This window comes from Mytilus trossulus, chromosome 2 (genome assembly GCF_036588685.1).
Source record: "Mytilus trossulus isolate FHL-02 chromosome 2, PNRI_Mtr1.1.1.hap1, whole genome shotgun sequence".
NCBI lineage: Eukaryota > Metazoa > Mollusca > Bivalvia > Mytilida > Mytilidae > Mytilus > Mytilus trossulus.
Genome location: NC_086374.1, coordinates 40,760,402 through 40,779,388, shown reverse-complemented (window position 1 = coordinate 40,779,388; position 18,987 = coordinate 40,760,402). Strand labels below are relative to the sequence as shown.

The 18,987-nt window shown below is 31.6% G+C and overlaps 2 protein-coding genes across 3 annotated transcripts in view; one reads left to right on the top strand and one right to left on the bottom strand.

The window, feature by feature from the left end:
• Positions 1–1,913: 1,913 nt before the first annotated feature.
• LOC134707236 (general transcription factor IIH subunit 4-like) lies at positions 1,914–17,953 on the bottom strand. Of its 2 annotated transcripts, none has more exons than XM_063566834.1 (14): positions 17,781–17,953; positions 15,005–15,109; positions 14,257–14,388; positions 13,852–13,948; positions 13,547–13,641; positions 12,823–12,934; positions 9,416–9,484; positions 6,423–6,506; positions 5,597–5,729; positions 4,981–5,032; positions 4,546–4,624; positions 3,798–3,845; positions 2,883–3,023; positions 1,914–2,320 (listed from the first exon to the last, which is right to left on the bottom strand). In XM_063566834.1, the coding sequence occupies exons 1-14, from the start codon at positions 17,894–17,896 to the stop codon at positions 2,207–2,209; spliced, it is 1,377 nt and encodes a 458-aa protein (XP_063422904.1). In that variant the 5' UTR covers positions 17,897–17,953; the 3' UTR covers positions 1,914–2,206. The 2 variants fall into 2 exon arrangements, with proteins under 2 accessions (XP_063422904.1, XP_063422905.1); XM_063566835.1 differs by having other exon boundaries at positions 17,872–17,929.
• Positions 17,954–18,034: 81 nt separating this feature from the next.
• The window catches only part of LOC134707235 (valine--tRNA ligase-like), a 35,283-nt gene continuing 34,330 nt past the window's right edge, over positions 18,035–18,987 (top strand). Inside the window, exon 1 of the mRNA XM_063566833.1 lies at positions 18,035–18,469. Within this exon, the coding sequence (XP_063422903.1) occupies positions 18,239–18,469 (231 nt within the window). The 5' untranslated portion in view covers positions 18,035–18,238. The remainder of the gene's footprint in view (positions 18,470–18,987) is intronic.

Genomic DNA, 18,987 nt, shown 5'->3' with positions numbered 1-18,987 from the left:
GCTCGACAAAAAAAAAACAGGAATTCACACTGCAAAACTCAGTTTAAAAGAAGTCAGAGTCTTACGTCAGAATAGGTAACAAAAGGTATCAAAAGAAACTAAACAAAATGACATGACATGAATCAACAAAGGACTACTAGCAGTTACTGGCATGCCTGCTCCAGACCCCAATTAAACTGATTGAAAGATTTGTTTCTTCATATTAAAATCAAGCTCATCCCTCTTTAAACTCGGGTTTTAGTATCATTCCATCATAAAATATACGAGAAGAACATAAATAGTATCATGCCAAAAACTGGTTTTAGAATAAATGTGTTTATTTCTTATGCAAAGAACCCATAAGTAAATCAATATCAAAACCAAAATATGCAATCTTTAATGACATGACAACAGTATTGTGACTATATCCCTTCTGAAAAGTCTGTGCAAAGGTTTCGTTAGCTTTTGATGTAAATGTCAACATTGAGAAGGGAATTTTGAGCTATACTTAATCTAGATCACTGTTGGATAACATTTGATCAAACATTAACCTCTGGATAAATGCAGTGCAACTAATATGATTAACAAGAATGTGTACATAGTACACGAATGCCCCTCTATCATTTTCTATGTTCTGTTGGTGTCAAAACTCAAACTTTGCATTAAAATTAGAATGATCACATCATAGGGAACATGTTTACTAAGTTTCAATTTAATTCAATGGACTTCATCAAAAACAAACCTAGACCAAAAATTTTAACCTGAAGCAGAACAGACGGATGGACTAATTAACACACAGATCAGAAAACATAATGCCCCTAAATGTGGCATAAAAATGAAATCAAGACTTTATTAATTCAATATGTCTGAATCGCTTTTCTCAATCTTAATTAAGAATGCTCCAAGTTTATGTGTGAAAGCCAAGGTTGTATAACCAATGGATGAATCTGAAGCAATGGATAGAGTAAATCTGAATGACTTAGTATCTGTATTCAAAAGTTAAATTATTGTATATAACTTTTTACCTTAAAACTGAGTATTTACGACACTTTTTATGGGCAATGTGACCGCAATCTTATGTCATGATTATATGATCAATTTTTTCAAGGTGCACCAGCACTCCAATTTATTTTGCTGTAAAGAATTAACTGGAAGCAGACATTCCAACAAATGTGAATGTTGTTTAAAAGATACTCCTCTTGTCTAGTTTAATTTACTAGACTTGACTCAATTATCAAATCAAAATGATGGCATGTTCATAGCCAGGAATAACATACATAGTGTTTTTGGTGGCTAAGAAAAGGATATTAAATTGTAAGATGTGGCACATCTTATCCTTTACTCAATACTTCTTTGTAGAACACATCATGATACAATGTATTGAATTGTCAACAAAACTTTAAAAAAGACATTCAAAAGAAGTTCTATACATTAAAATGATAATCACCTTGACATATATTAAGGAGTAAGCTCTATGTACATAAAGCATTACTTTTGTAGCCGTCTTTCCTTACTTTGACCTAAATGCTATGAAAGGCTTTATGGACTTTTAATTAAAACAAATACTTTTTTCAATGAAAGATATTCTGTGAATATGAACAAAAGATGCATAAGCTATTTAAAATTGCTTCATAACAAGGATTTTGCTAATTTTTGCCGATTTTTTTGCCAACTATGTTTTTTTCTGTTTATTCAATGAAAATCAAAAGAATCAATTTAATAATTTTTAAGATTGCAAATTTTCCTGTTTTCACAGTCATAAATTGAACTTTACCAAACACAAATAAATAAAGAATATGCATTCAAGGATGTAAGTACACATTGCAGGAATCAGGTCTGTAATACAAAGTATAGCTTAATGCAACAGACCTCAATTTTCCACTTTATCATGATGGTATCATTTTTTTAATTTCGGAAATAAGTCATCTAGTAACTTTTCATTAGATTCTGCTTTTATTATAATTACATTCATAAATTATAATTGTTGCAAAATAGTTTTAACACCATGTACAAATTCCATATTTCTCAAGAGTTCACAGTAATTACTAATTACTATAATGTCCTTATTACAAATCTTGCTTTACCCACAAAAAACGTGGTATCTCAGATAAGATTAACAGGCTATCAAGTCTTTGTCTTCTTGTCAAAAATTTCCTGCTGTTATGGGCTAGCCCAATCATTTTAATCTGTTCCTTTGTAAACAGAAATGCATGTTATCTTATGAATTTCAACTGTTGGATGGTTTATTTCTTTTCCAAAATTTCTTGACATCATCATGACCAAATCGTGTGACAACCATTACACGTTTTTCTGGACTGTCCCATACACATACTCCTAAGTCCTGCAACATTAAAAAGGATCATAGGTAAACCATAAATAGTTACTAGAGTACAGTTAAAATTCAGATTAGTTTTCCTTATTATATTCTGCAAAATTGTGAATATTCCTCAATAACAACTGAGTAATAGATCTTCTAAAGAAGATTGATAAATAAACTCATCATAGATACCAGGACTAAATTTTGTATATACACCAGATAAAACACTTGTACACTTCCCCCCCAATGATACAATCTTCTTGTCAACGCTAATAGGTAATGGCCCATATAAAATCGAGGCCCGTATTAAGTGTTTGTGTAAAGTAAGCAGATGTGTAATATGATTCACAAAATAATTGAGTATTTTTTTCCCATATCAAAGTATAGACTGATGATGTAGCAATGACAGTAGGTAAATTGAATTATAAGATTTCCTGACTGCACTCTCCTAAAACATTGTGTGAATTTCATAAACATTTGCCTTTTGAAGTATTATTATGAAGGAAGGAGAATCATTCAAATTTACTTATATCTTATAAAATTTCGGTTTATTGATAAATTTCAAAAGATGAATATTTTACTCTACCTTTGCATAATCTCTGAGTAGTTCAAAATCTGTTTGTGATAAGAACTGACTATAAAGAACACCATCTGTAAACTTGAACCTGTTTCTCTCCAGTTCCCAAAGTCTGATCTGATCTGTAATTGCTGGTGGTATTACTGGATTCTATAGTAAAACCAAGATATTATAAATATTGTAAACTTATTCACATGGTATCTCCAATATGTCAACAAATTACACATTATTAATGTTTGTTCATCATATTTAACTATCTAAAGTTTTAAGGCTAGCCATCATAGTTTTAAAGATAACTAGCATTTGTCTCTTTTATTGTATTTGTATTCATGGTATTTGTTTTGAATGATCGGCAAAAATAAAAAAATATAAATTTAACTAGGTACTTTTACAATCATTTAGCCCAAGTTTGGTTAAATATGTCTAATGATTTCGGAGAGAAAGACTTTTTAAAGTTTAAAGGAAAATAATCTAAAAAAAAGGTGACAGGGCCCATGCAGACAAACGAGCAAAAAAACAGATATTAAGTATAATTCAAGCAATTTCACCAAATTTTAATGGGTTTTCATTAACCTTTTCATGATGTAATCAAGAAATTATTGATTTTTTTTACCAAAAAAGTGCTATATAATGTTATAAACAATACAATAATGTCAAAAATCTCATCAAAATATCAAAATGTTCCCCTCAACAGAGATATTCATGCATAGTATTGTTTGTAAAACAATAGATGTATAAACTTTTCAATATAAAATTTAAAAAAAACCTTTTTTACATAACAAAAAAAAACAAGAAACTTTCATTTAAACTCTAAATTTGACTTTAAAATTAAAAGAAGTAACGAGGAATTCCTCAAGAAAAGGCAATGACAACTTATGAACCAATTAAAAGGAAAACATTTTGTATCTAACATTCAGTACTTACATTTTTCAACATCATTGGATGGACATGACTTCTTAAAAAATTTACCATCTGAAACATAATTTTCATCTTGTTAGTTTTATGTTTTTCACTTATTAGACATGAACTAGACAAAACAATAACCCCTTAGAACATGAACTATTCATGACTTTATTGCATTATAATTAGTCTGAATATCTGTACACACTATATATATTTAATTCAGACACAATTTCCTCATAAAATGGCTATAGAAGATATAATTATGCTTAACACTGCTAATACAAAGCTTTATTTATCATTACTCAAAACTTTAAAACAAAATTTGCCAAAACAGATTAAATTTGCACAATACAAACATGGATTAACAAAGGTTAAGAGATAAAAATGTATCCATTTAACCTACATAAGTATTGTTTTAAAGATGATATGATAAACTTAGAGTTTAGAAATATCAATAAAACCATATTGATTGTTCTTTGTTTTGCTACAGTAGAACTTGTCATTTTTTTTAAGGTTGTATTCTGTTACACAAAACTGAGCTCACCAAGATTAAGTCATGCAATTAAAAGAGAGTTTAAAACATATTTTATGTAAAGCATAAAAACAATCAATTCTTTCCTTAATTTTCTTTTTTCTTTTTCAAAATTTTATTGAGATATTTGTTTTATGAAATTAAGTTTAAAGATAAAATCATTTGGGTAAACTTTGCATGTTATAAAAAAAAAAATTTCAAGGACAAAATGTAAATTCCGAAAATGAAGAAATGAACCTGTTCAGCTGTAATTCCTCTGGCAAGAGCATCTCTGATACTAGTTCTGGTCAAGTTTCCTATGGACATTGTTGGAAATCTGTAGACATAAGAGACAAATGTTTTATTAATAACAGACTGTAGAGTGGTGGGGGTATAAAATAAGATTAAGGTTCATCCTATTGAACTTCGCATTCACCGAAATATAATCACATTTTTAAAATAGATAATTATTAATTAATTGATTGTTGGTTGTTTAACGTCCAGTGGTAATTGTTTCATGCATGTTCAGGATGATGTCTATGTCGATTTATTTCTTATAGTAATTGAGGATCAGAGCTAAATAAATCACATATGTGGTCAACTTGAATTACTGGATATACATACATGTATGATTAGGGTAATTGTGCATTTTGATATAGTATAAGTTTATGATTACTATTTATAATAAATTACCTGTATAACATTTCACAAAACAATGCTAACAAAGCAACTTGAAGTGGTGAATCTGAAAAACACAAAGTTGTTATAAAATACAATCAGACAACAGTAAACAATTTCATATTCAAATTATCTAAATTAATTTCAATCATAGTATAATACATCAACTTCATCAAAAACTACCTTGACCAAAATCTTTAACCAAAACTTTAACCTGAGCTTCGCACTATCATTTTACATGTTCAGTGGACTGTGAAATTGGGATTGGGGTCCAATACTTTAATTTGGCATTAAAATTAGAAAGATCATATCATAAGGAACATGTGTACTAAGTTTCAAGTTGATTGGACTTCAACTTCATCAAAAACTACCTTGACCAAAAACTTTAACCTGAGGCGGGACGAAGGGACGCCAGACCAGAAAACATAATGCCCCTCTACTATCGTAGGTGGGGCATAAAAAATTTAACAGGTAGTTGCTTTTATGAGGGTTTGAATAACAATAAAATTCATAGTGAACCTAAATGAACATTATTGTCAATTTAAGGTGCAAACTAATAATTAATGTCCTCTTGAAGTTTTCAGAATCTTGAATCATTATTCCAATATAAAAACATTATAGAATACTTTACCTGTGTAGGCATACACTCTGTAATTTGTTTCTACTACTAGATAGCCAGACCTCTGTGAATCAGATGATAAACCAGAAAGTCCTGAGGCTAAATTTATAGCCAGTAATGTAGGGTAGTATCTGTTGGACTTTCTCTACAATATATTATGGTGTAAATAATGGAATAAACTCTACAGATAAACTCAAAATACTTCCAAAAATCACATTTTGTGAGGTTTACTGATAAATAAAAAAAAAACAATAAACATTTATGTTAAGCAAACAATGCCATACGGGAGTATGCAATAAAGTCTTTTTTAAGTTTAATTGCTGTTCAATAGGTCAAATTTTGGTTTTCTCTGATCTTCTTAAAGATCATTAAACTTACAAACAATAGAGAAGGTAAAGACCAGATACCAGTTTCCACATTCTGCCAATTTCTTATATAGGGCATTGTATAGTTGTAAACAATTATATATTACATCCATTCTAAGGTGTTTTAACTGATATCATATCAAATTGTGTGTTAATAAATTATATTTTACCATTTATTAACTGTCAGTATATAGGATAAAAATATTTTGCTTTCACTGTATGTATATTATCTGTTTTAACTTTTTTAAGTTGATAATATTTTGTATTTGATTATATTGCATTTGATCTTGCAGACTATTAATCAGTTTGATAATAACATAGCTATGGGTCAACTCTCAGTATAACTTTCATTATGTAGTAGGAATCAGACAGACCAGTGCCATTGTTGAATAGATTTTTGAAAGTTTCCTATTTTGTAACTGCTTAAATAAAGTACCCACTACTAACATAGGGATGGTAGACCCTTCACAAACCTTTCTCTGATAAACTAAACCAAATTCTCTCAGGTGCTGCAAAAATTTCAACTGATTTTCTGTCATTCCTTCTGTTGAGTAATCCTAAAAAAAGAAAATATACTGTTGAAAATTCCTTTTTGAGAAGCTTCAATATGCCCATTTAAAAAATACTTAATTTGAGCCTTTACAAAAAGCTTGAACCACACATTTATCAGAAAAAAATCATTGGATATATATTTATTTAAAAAACATTTATTTTAATCATTGAGAAACTTTATATTTCCTTAAAAATAGATGTGATTAAAATGTTCAGCTTATTTTTACAGAGTTATCTCTCTGTAGTGCTATATACCAGTCACCTTCAGTTTATAATGTTACAATGATGATAAATTTATTAAATCACTTCTTCATTTATTTTCTTACTTGTGGTTTTAAGACTTTATTCATTAATTATTTGATATCTGATATCTACAGAAAATAAGAATTGACTTGTTTTATGTAATCATTTATCAGTAACAAGTAATCACACTGAATATCTATAAGAAACACTCTCACAAAGATACTTTCTAGTTTTTCACTCATGATGCTTACGAAAGTCTAACATGTCTAATGCAGATAAAGTAAATTCTAACCAATATTGAGGTAACTGATAGAAAGTTTAATCTAACAACCACACATAATCAAAGAGCTGAAAGCTCTGAAGAAAAATGACGCCACTGTCTCTAATATTGGGATAGTTTTTATGCAAGTCTTGATTTTCACATACCGTAATTAGTTTAACAATGCAACATGTATCGTAAGCATATAATTGATATTCGTATATGTGTGTGTGTGTGAAGTGAAGGTGACAACTGGCTGTTTTTTTAAGACAAATGAATAGGTCAAGACTAGCTGAATTGTACAAATAAATACCGTAGAAAGGCTTGTATATTTCTCACTGGTACATAGTCTGAATCTGAGTCCGTTCGCTTCCATTCACGTTTGCGCCCACTCATTTTCACCCCTTTCACTTTCACACCCTACATGTTCGCACCCAATCTTAATTGGTTTTGTGTTTAATAACTATGTAAGCAAGTGTTTTCTTATAAGTATAATTGTTGTCATTGTCTCAAAATAAAGTGAGACAGCAATTTTTTTTTGTGTTGAATAAATCTTAATTATGTTTTGGATAAGGTATTGCTAAAAATAATAATAATCCTTTCTAAATAAAGTGGTATTTTGTCAACGTTTTATTTTGTGTTGAATAACTCTTAATCATGTTTTGGTTAGTGTATTGCTATAACTTGTTTCATTGACTTGTTTCAAAATGAAGTGAGATTCTGACTATGTTTGTTTCTGCGTGTTGAATAAATTTTATCATGTTTTGGTTATATTAGTGGATTGCTATATTTTGGTTTCTATGTTTTATTGTTTCGTTGTTTCAGATCAATGGGACCAAGCTGTTAAAAACAATTATCTTTTGTGTTTTTTCCTTTAAAATCTTCAATGTTTTACTCATACCAAGCTATAAATACATTCAGTATTTACACCAAAGCAATTTAAAACAACAACCATAATTTTCCAATTATTCAACTTGAATTTGAATTAAAATTGGGCGTGAATGAGTAGAGTGTGAATGTGCGAACGTGTAGGGTGCGAAAATGTATTGGACACAAACAGACCTGATGCCACACAGTCTGAACCCCCTTCTCCCACAAAATATTAAGTAAATAATCTTTGTGTTACTGCTATCAAAGGTCTAATGAAACTCAGATAGTTTCAAACATTTGTCAAAGAATTCTAGTCAAACTGGCACCTAGTTAAATTGGCACCTGAACGTCGTAGGAAGGCGTCCCAGAAAAATAATAAAATAGCCTTGCCAGACGTCATAATTATTTGGACTAATACATGAAATATTGTGTATTTTTCTGCATTATTTTAACCAGTTGTGCATTTTACAGGATTGTTGGTTTAATGCTGTTTAAACTTTACTGAAAAACAAACACCTTAAATTTGCTAATTATTTGGCATGAAAGTTTGATTTATTGAAAGGGACTCATAGTTTTCCATTTTATTTTAATAATTGACTTGTTTTTACAATTACACAAATGTCTATCTGTTAAAACAACAGCTTTGGTAAGGGCTTCGTTGTTTACCTTTATACACTACATATTCACTTTCGTTTCGTGGTTTACCAAAATACACAAAAACATATTCACTATGTACTTGGTAACAGTAATTAATTAATTGAATAGAAAATATTATATCAAATATTATTGGATGCCGAATTGACGTCGAATAGGTGCCGATTTGACTAGATGCCAATTTAACCAGGTGCCGACTTGACTTGTACGTTTCAATTCCTCTGCGATCGTTTGCGGTATTTTCTTGAGAAAACCTATTTTCCATCATCAAAGAGAAGAAGAAACTGCTTTAAAATGATTCTGGAACGCTTCATGATTGTTAAAATAAGTTTAATTCACTCAAAAACAATTTTAAAACTTGCGATTAAACAGGAAGTTTCCAAAGCACGTGTAAAAGAAGAAATTAACCGGTGAGAGTGGAAATCCGTATATGACAGATATCCCTATAGTATGACTTTGAAAGTAAAACAGTTCAATCCTTTTGTAAAACAATCTTTAATATACCTATCACATTAATGTTTGAATGGTCTTAAGCTTATTCAAACCATATAAGTCGGTATGAAACACCAAAACGGAATGAACAATAACCGATTACGTTTTGTAGTTTACAAATTCTAAAACTGGTTCCCGTCAAACTACAACACTTTGTTCGAGTGTAGTGGAATACAAGCAAAAACCAGTGTAAACTGGGTCCTGGCTGGTTTAATACTACACAATGATGCATAATGATAACACAAGCAGATTCCAGTTTGTTTGGAAAATAGGAAATACGAAACCAAGCGCGGTAGGCAGAGCAATGTAATGAAGTTCAGGTCGGCAGTTATGGAACAATGACTGCGTCATTTTCCAAAAACAGGCTACTTTTCAATATGACATGCATTCACATACCTTTCCAAGAGTGGAGAAGCTCAGTTGAAACAAAAATGACAAACATTCTATAAGGTCCATTCCTCTTTGCTGCAAAAATAAACAAAACTTTGTGATCCAAAACTATAAAATTCAACTAGTTCAATAATTAATCTTTAAAAACTAAAATAATCTTTTACATTTCTGTGAATTGTTCAATGCATGTAGTGATTAGTAATAAGCAAATTTAAAAGATTCTGACAAAAACAAACAAACATAAAACATCACAAGACTGTGTAGCTAAAATCAATTAAATAAATCCATCCATTGTAAAACATGAAAGCAACGATTTTTGAAAGAGACCAGACTTTTTAAACACTTACCTGTTAGTAATACTCTGTTAAAAATAGCATTGATGTCACAGCTTTAACATCAAGGTCAAATGTATAACTTTTATCTTATACTGTTAATTCATTGCAATAATTATAACTTGCATTTTGAAATTTTTTATATGAATCAAACAGGATTTTTCGGAATATTGCAAACATTAAAATCGTATTTTAGTCTACAATGACAAAATCGCAATAAAAAATGCATGCAATAATTTCTTGACATGTCATATTTTTTGTTTCTAACTAACCAACCTTTAAATTATTAAAAAAAAACACTTTTACCTTTATCAGTCAGTGGACTTACTGAAATAAGTGATTTTTAAATGGCTTATCTGAGTAGCAATTTCAAAGTTTTGTCACAAATTAGGATCTTTTAGTTTTTTCATAGGTTTAAATAATATCTTTTAATTAGTAAAATTGAAAAAAATAAACTTTTTGCTTCTTTAAAGTAGCAAGGTTTATGCCTTTGATGCTATCATTTAGCCAGAAATTATATTTTAGTTGAAAAAAATGCTATAATAATGGCTTTACATATTAAAATGATACTGTGGATTCATTATAATTTGTTGGATACCAATTTTCGTGGGTACAAAAATCAAATGTTCAACGAATTACAAAATTTCTATAGGATTATATGCAGACTTTGGCGAAACCACGAAATTAAATATTCATGAACATGCAGGTTTTCGGTATCCACGAAAATTGGTACCCACGAAAATATATGAATCCACAGTACTCTCTTAACAGATTTTTCCTAGCATTGGGAGTATTTTTCCTGTAAAATTCAAGGTTTCATCTTTCAGATTATGTTATAAAATTCTACTGTTTGGGGGTGTTGAAATTAGTGGGGGTTATTAAAATAATGATACTTAAATAAGTGATTTTTGGGAAGGAAATTGAGGTATGATACTTAACCCTTTAACCCCCAATCCAGCTTGTAGGCATGATGGCGCCAACCATTCTTTGATGGTCCGTATGACCCTCCATACCTTTTTTGAACTTCCCCACCTGAACTGTTATGATAGCAGGGACTTCAACCAAGCAGTGCATGGTCCGAAAACCCTTCTCGGACGTCTGTTTATGAAAATATGGCACTTTGAAAGCTGTTTAAGAGTTAAAAATCAGAAAAATGTGAATAGTAGCTAAAATCAGGTGGGGGTGGGCATCTTTTGATTGCCACTATGTGACTGGTAGTCACTGTAGGTACATGTATGAACTATTATCGTCATTGCATGCATAGGTGGTGTAGGAACACAAAGAGGCATAATATGGCCAATAGGAAACTAGTCTGGTAAATCTAGGTCACTGTTTTGTCAAAAATTCGTAAAAACACACATTTAGGCAGACCTGGCTATAATCCTGGTACCTTTGATAACTATTGACCACTAGATATCATTGAGATGGAAGCCATCTCTGTGGGCCCCGCTGTCAATAACGTTGGGTAAATAAATAGTGTGAATCAAAATTGTAAGCGATGGACAGACCAACAGACAGACAGACCTTTGACCTAGGAAGTTGTACATACATCATGACACACCCTCTGGTGTTGGTTGAAATGGATGTCAAGTATAATATTTGAAATCAAAACGGTTTCCAAGATATAGAGCGGACACAATCTTCAACTCAGGACACAGGGTTGTCAACTAAAACCAAAGTTTTTTTTACCTTGACCTTTGACCTAGGAAGTTGTACATACATCATGACACGCCCTCTGATGGTGGTTAAAATGGATGTCAAGTATAAACTTTGAAATCATAAAGGTTATCCAGATATGGAGCGGACACGATCTTTACCACAGGACACAGGGTTGTCAACTGAAACCAAAGTTTTTGACCTTGACCTTTGACCTAGGCAGTTGTACATACATCATGACACACCCTCTGGTGTTGGTTAATAAACATGTTAAGTATCAAGTATAAAATCAGAACGGTTATCTTGATATGTAGTGGACACGATCTTCATCACAGGACACGGGGTTGTCAACTGAAACCAAAGTTTTTGACCTTGACCTTTGACCTAGGAAGTTGTACATACATCATGACACACCCTCTGGTGTTGGTTAAAATGGATGTCAAGTATAAACTTTGAAATCATAAGGGTTCTCAAGTATAAAATCAGAACGGTTATCTTGATATGTAGCGGACACGATCTTCATCACAGGACACGGGGTTGTCAACTGAAACCAAAGTTTTTGACCTTGACCTTTGACCTAGGAAGTTGTACATACATCATGACACACCCTCTGGTGTTGGTTAAAATGGATGTCAAGTATAAACTTTGAAATCATAAGGGTTCTCAAGATATAGAGCGGACACGATCATCACCACAGGACACAGGGTTGTCAACTGAAACCAAAGTTTTTTTACCTTGACCTTTGACCTAGAAAGTTGTACATACATCATGACACGCCCTCTGGTGGTGGTTAATAAACATGTAAAGTATAAAGTATGAAATCATAATGGTTTTCTAGATATGGAGCGGACACAAAGTTAAAGTGTTACGGACGGACGGACAGACAGACGGACGGACGGACGGACAGACGGACAGACTGATCACTATAGGGCGACCTGACTAAAAGTCGGTATAATTCGCCAGCAAGACACTTAAGTCCCATATACTCCCAGTAAGCATGAATGGACTGCAGTAACTATAGGGTAAGACTTGATTGACAGAGAAACACAGTCTGGTCAATGATCACCTCTCAAGGTCGTTTTGAAATAGGAAAATAGACGTAAAATGACAATTTTTCAGTGGGGGTGGGTTCAAACGAACGAGAAAATCTTATAAATTTAGATTTTCATAATTAGTCCCTGGATCATTAGAATTCTATATTTAAAGCTACAATAAGATTAAATCACTTCTCTTAGTGATTAATTTGTACTATTTAAATAGGTGATCATTAAAGAAAGACAACTCTTACTTCAAACCTTTATGGAAATAATGTAAATTAAATCAGTGATTTAGTGATTTAGAAAATCACTCATTTAAGTAAGTCCCCTGACTATTTATTATACATGGCAAAAGCTATTTATATATTACAAGAATTATTGTACATACCTCAACAGTTTCCAGGTACTGGAGTACAAAGTACCAGACTTGGGAACCAGTTTCCATCAATAAAAACTGAAATCCTTCTGGTGTGATGGATGGCAGGGGCTCCAAACTATCACTAGAAATCATATTATAAATTTTAAATATCCTCTTCTCAGGAAATGACATTATAATTCATAGATCATAAAACATAAAAGCTTACAAAGTAAAAACATGAAAAAGCCCATACATGTGTTTGCCTTGATTGCTGGAGGTCATGGATTTGATCCCCAGCTGCTAACACTTGAGTCCAGAATATTTGTATTTGCTTTTCTGTCAAGTATACAGCATTAAGGAGTAAGAGCAAAGACTGGTCAGGTCAGAATCAGAATACTGTGTCCTGCAGACTGTTACCACGTGAGCTACTCAGTAGCATGAAAATTCATGGGTCAATGAAATAGGGAAAACTTGCAACAAGAACAGTACTTAGAAACAACCTCTGAACAAAACAAAAAGATAGAAGAAAAACCTTTTCATTAGACCAGCATGTAATAAAACATCAATTATATCCCTGCTGACTAAACAAAAAGATAGAATACAAACCTTTTCATTAGACCAGCATGTAATAAAACATCAATTATATCCCTTCTGACTAAACAAAAAGATAGAATACAAACCTTTTCATTAGACCAGCATGTAATAAAACATCAATTATATCCCTGCTGACTAAACAAAAGGATAGAATACAAACCTTTTCATTAGACCAGCATGTAATAAAACATCAATTATATCCCTGCTGACTCCTTCTGTACCTTCAGTGGATCCAACCATAAAATGTAATACACACTGTAAATATACACACATATATATAACATCAGTATTATAGAAATGAAAGGCATGCAAAAAGTATAACATTCAGAGATTTGTTCCTTATCCTATTACAAAATGTTGGATTCAGATCTTAATTTTACCCTAATCAATATGTCATACTTAACTTTTTAATAGTGATTTAATTTTTATTTTTTTTCAATTATAAATAAATTGTCTAATTAATACCTCCCATCTTTCCAAGGCATATTTATCTAGGAATGGTATGTCTTTGGAATGTTTGTCAGGTGCAAGCTGTTCTCCTCCTGAAGTCCATGGATTTCCCCTGACAAAATAGAAAAGTAATGTTGTCATCCTTTGGTTATCCCCTAAATCATCTATTTACTATAATGTCATTAGCAAAAAATTAAGAGCTTTATCTAGTTTTACATTCAAATAAGATGGTCAAGCAAATGATGGAAAAAGTCTGGGTGAGATGACAAAAAATTAGATGTGAACCACAGAGATCATGTCAGTATAAAAGTCGATTTCTATTAAAATTGAGGATTAAACATATGCATTAACTTAGGTTACTGTTACAATAAATCAGTATTACATTTGTATAAAATAATTGTATATTTCCTTCATGTTTACCCTCCAAGTAAGGCTATTTTCATATTCTTTCTAAAAGTTTGATTCATTTTCCATCCCTGAAGTCCACCAGTCATAGTCTCTTCATGCCATACTCTCAGGTCAGTTAATGCTGTTACTGCTTGTTTCTGCTCACTGTAATTCAAAACATTAATATCAAAATTCAGTACTTTTTAATAAACCAGCGAGCATAGAAATCTTTATTTCACAATATCTCATTTATGCATGTCCAGTTTTATACTTTTTATTGATCTATTTTATAGCTTGTGTTGTTTAGTTGCAGTCTCATTGATCATGTTGATGTTTTTCTTACTTTTTGATTCAGTAAAAAGTATTATGTTTTATCAATAGGTGATGCATGTAGAGACAGTGATGTCATGCTCCTAAGTTTTATCTTTTTTACCTTACTTTGTCACTTCTGAATTGATTTACATGGTTTGGCCATTGGTAAACTCCTTTTGACTTGATTTTTCAAAATTTACATATTCATTGACCTTGGCCTTCTTAAAACTTGATTTTAATGTCGCTTTTGTCGCTATGTAAACTCAATTTGTAACAGTAAAATCTGTATTAAGGAAGGCAAAGCATAAAATACAATACAGCTATCTCCTAATTTACAGGCTTCTGACTTGGGACTGCCACATACAGAATGTGGAGTGTACTTACTATGCATACAGCTTGCGTGGTTAACACATATCGGCAACTTTTTTAGGCTTAAAAAGTGTTCAGTCTTACAGTTTTATACACTTACTCTTGGTATTTGCTGTTAACCCATAGATTTACCACTGATTGTGAAACATGTTGTTCAATAAATAACATCCTCATAACATAGTGCTTGGATAAATCTGGTAATTGTCTGAAATTGAAATAAAATAAACTATTCACTATGGTGGAGGCATAGAATCGAAAATGCCTGTCAGCCAGCAAGGTTTAATTAAATCTAGAATAACACAAATAGTTTGGCCATACTAAGGTTGATATGGCCACACACACAGTATCTGTAAAGATTTAAAAGGCTGTTCCAAAAAATTGTTATGTTTTTTCATTTGTAAATCTAATTATTTTTTTTGTTTATAATTCTTGTAGATACTATTTTTGAGTACTTGAGCATACACTGTATGTAATTTCCTTCTTTTTTTTTATGTTTTATGATGTTAAGCTTTTGATGTACATGCTCATATTACTTAAAAAAATATCATAATAATTGGTTTGTTATAAAGTGTGGTCTGAAAGTAGATCTAGACTATTCCAAATGATTATGACATCTTGAAAGGCTATTTTATTGTTTGAGGCTTACTGAGCAGTATATAGGCCTTAAAAGTAAAAAAAAAACCTTTCAAGATGTCATAATTCTAGACATGATATATCCCGCTATGGAGGTTAGCCGTTCACCTATGGACATTTTTTCTTTTTTTTTCTGTAGGCTAAGTTTAATTTTTTATTGAGGTGTATTTTCAAGCTAAGTTACTAATAATTGTTTTTCAGTCACTGAATGTACGATGTTGTTCCATACTAAAGCTGTTGACCCTGTACATTCAAATTCCAATGGCACAAAAACCATGTGACACTTTGAATCTTTATACCCAATCAAATTGCTCTATTGTCAATTTTGATGATTTTGAGCTCACCTGGCCTTAAAGGCCAAGTGAGCTTTTCCCATCACTTGGCATCCGTCGTCCGGCGTTAACTTTTACAAAAATCTTCTCCTCTGAAACTACTGAACCAATTCAAACCAAACTTCATCTGATTGATTCCTAGGGTATCTAGAATGAAGTTTGTGTTTTAATTACCATTTCATCAAAAACATGGCCACCATGGCTAAAAATAGAACATAGGGGTAAAATGCAGTTTTTGGCTTATAACTCAAAAACCAAAGCATTTAGAGCAAATCTGAAAAGGGGTGATATTGTTTATCTGGTCAAGATCTATCTGCCCTGAAATTTTTAGATGAATCGGACAACTCGTTGTTAGGTTGCTGCCCCTAAATTGGTAATTTTAAGGAAATTTTGCTGTTTTGGGTTATTATATTGAATATTATTATAGATAGCGGTTAACTGTAAACAGCAATAATGTACAGCAATTTAAGACTAAAAAATAAGTCAAATGACCAAAATGATCAATTGACCCCCTAAGAAGTGATTGTCCTTTATAATCAATTTTTAACAATTTTCATAAAATTTGTAAATTTTTTCTAACATTTTCAACTGAAACTACAGGGACAAGTTCATTATAGACATGATAGATAGAGATAATTGTAAGCAGGAAGAATGTTCAGTAAAGTAAGATGTACAAACACATCACAATCACCTAAACACAATTTTGTCATGAACTGTCTGCTTCCTTTGTTTAATTCACATATACCAAGGTGAGCGACACAGGCTCTTTAGAGCCTCTAGTTTTTTAAACTAAGGCAATTATATCATATGTATGTGTGATATTGTAATGAAATAGTTTGCAATAAATTGGGGGTTTATTCAATAAGAAACATCCTTTTTAGCCATAAAATTGAGCATCAATGCAATTTAATATCAATATTTACCTACATGTACAGTCATGATGGTCAAAATAATGATCTTTTCATATTGAATAAAAAAAATGTTATGAAAAATATATGTATTTTTGTTTTTAAATGAGCCTACTCTATCACGTCTATGTTTCTAAAAAAATTATGGCATGAACATCTTTTTGTCCCAAAGTTTTCAATTTGGATGGGGATTTTTCACTGGAAAATCATGCAAGACATATTATTATAATTAGTAGCTTGTCATTTTGAAATACTTAAAATTACAACATATCTTTAAAATTGTTTTCTTTATATAGAAGAGTAGAAAAACATATTCTTTGTGACTATTATACTAGTATAGTATACTAGTATAGTATAATAGTCCCAGGTATTCTGCCCTAATTTTGAACACTGGTATTAGCGTAGTGACATCAATGTGGAGTTTTCCAATGGGATGACTACAAACACAAATACTGAACGAAACCCAATAAGATGACTGATTTTAGACTACGGATAGGAGGTATCAGGTCCCTTCGTGCACATACACTTTCTCACCCAAGGTCTGCTCACTATCCAAAAATGATTAAGATTTATTCAACACAAAAAAAACCCACATTGTCTTACTTTATTTTGAGACAATGACAACATACTTAAAGGAATACACAAGTTTGCCAAAACATTAATACCAAGTTACATGTATTACACACATAACCAATAAAAATGGGGTGCGAACATACTTTGGGTGCAAATAAACTTTTGGTGTGAACCTTTAGGGTGTGTAAGTGAAAGGGTATGATTGGGTTTGAACAGCCCCATAATTGGATCGGATAGCTAGTGGTCAAGAGACTTTTGTTTGACATACATGGGAAAGAGACATTTTGAAATAATGTTTCAATTTGACTGTTGGTGCTTTACAAAGTATGACCGAACAGGCAGTATGGCCGAAATAACAGACCGAAGCGACTGTGGCCGAACTGGCAATGTAGCCGAAACGTCTTGAAATTGGTTTCTCCGATGAACATACCTAAAGACCGCCAAGCAAGTCGCAGGATGTGAATATAGTTTGTCTAAAACATGCCATGGTAAAGTTTTTAAGTAACCGTGCAAATTTTTACAGTCCAATTTTCTTGTAGTTGCCATGCTTGGCAGCTTGCAAAGTTTTTTATTATATTTTTTTCTTCATTAATGTCATTAAATATCTTATCTTTTATCCAGAAAATCGTCTTTATTCAAACGCACAAATGACAGAGAAAAAAATTAGGACTAAATGTACCTTTCTACCCAGGAGAACTCTTTTCACGTTATTGCTTCCTTATCGAATTAAAATGCGTAAAGTCATAGAAATATAGCTATAATTCATTTGAAAATCCATAATTTCATTCAGTCCAATATTTTTCGTCCCATATTGCTACAGAAAGAATTGAGAAAAATAAAGAAAAACACGGAGAGCTCTTTAGTGTGGAGGTATAAAACTTATTAAAGATGACAGCCTCCTGGTGCAAATTGAAAACAAATTATTTAAAGTTCGGAATCAAGCTGTTTAAGCTACCTTGCCACCGAAATAATTTGATTTTTAATTCGGACATACGTTTAAGAGCATTATGCTCAATTTGTAACCAGAATCATATTCAATATTTTAAAACTGTAGATAGACGAAAAATACTCTTTTTGAGGCAATCATCATCTTCTGTCAAACAGGATGTTCCCAAAAAGGTAACTTGAGATCTTGTTCACAATTTTTCATTTAACATTTCCTTAAACACACTCTTTTATCTGATACATGTAATGAGGCATGTGTTATACCTTTGAAAGAATGAGGGGGGCTAGGAGTGGTCCTGCCTAATATGAGGCAGGCATAACCTGTGAATGGGGACGAAGTCTGTATGTATCATTTTTTTTTTAATTCAATCATGTTGATAAAAGAAACCGAAATACCGTACGTAACGTTCCCGATTTTGGTTCTGTTGTTAGAGAATTAGCTGTAACGTTCTTTAAGTTATGACGTCATATTCGATGTAAACAAAGAAACGCTTTCATCAGGTAATGTTTTTTTCATATCAAACAATTATCAAAATTGAATTTGTATTGAGATCCAATCTTATATTTTACTAGACTGATAAATATAATTTTTTTTCAAAGTCTCATGCAAACAAGAGAGATATCTGCGCAAATGCGGGGAAAACCGGAACAGGAAGTAGATCTGAAAAAAAAGTTAACGATTTTGAGTTCAT

Coding starts and splice junctions, on each gene's coding strand:
- LOC134707236 (XM_063566834.1), bottom strand. CDS start 17,896: ATGGCAACTACAAGAAAATTGGACTGTAAAAATTTGCACGGTTACTTA. Junction 5,033..5,596: donor CAGAGTGTATGCCTACACAG/GTAAAGTATTCT, acceptor TGTGTTTTTCAG/ATTCACCACTTCAAGTTGCT. Junction 3,024..3,797: donor ATCCAATGATGTTGAAAAAT/GTAAGTACTGAA, acceptor GTTTTACTATAG/AATCCAGTAATACCACCAGC.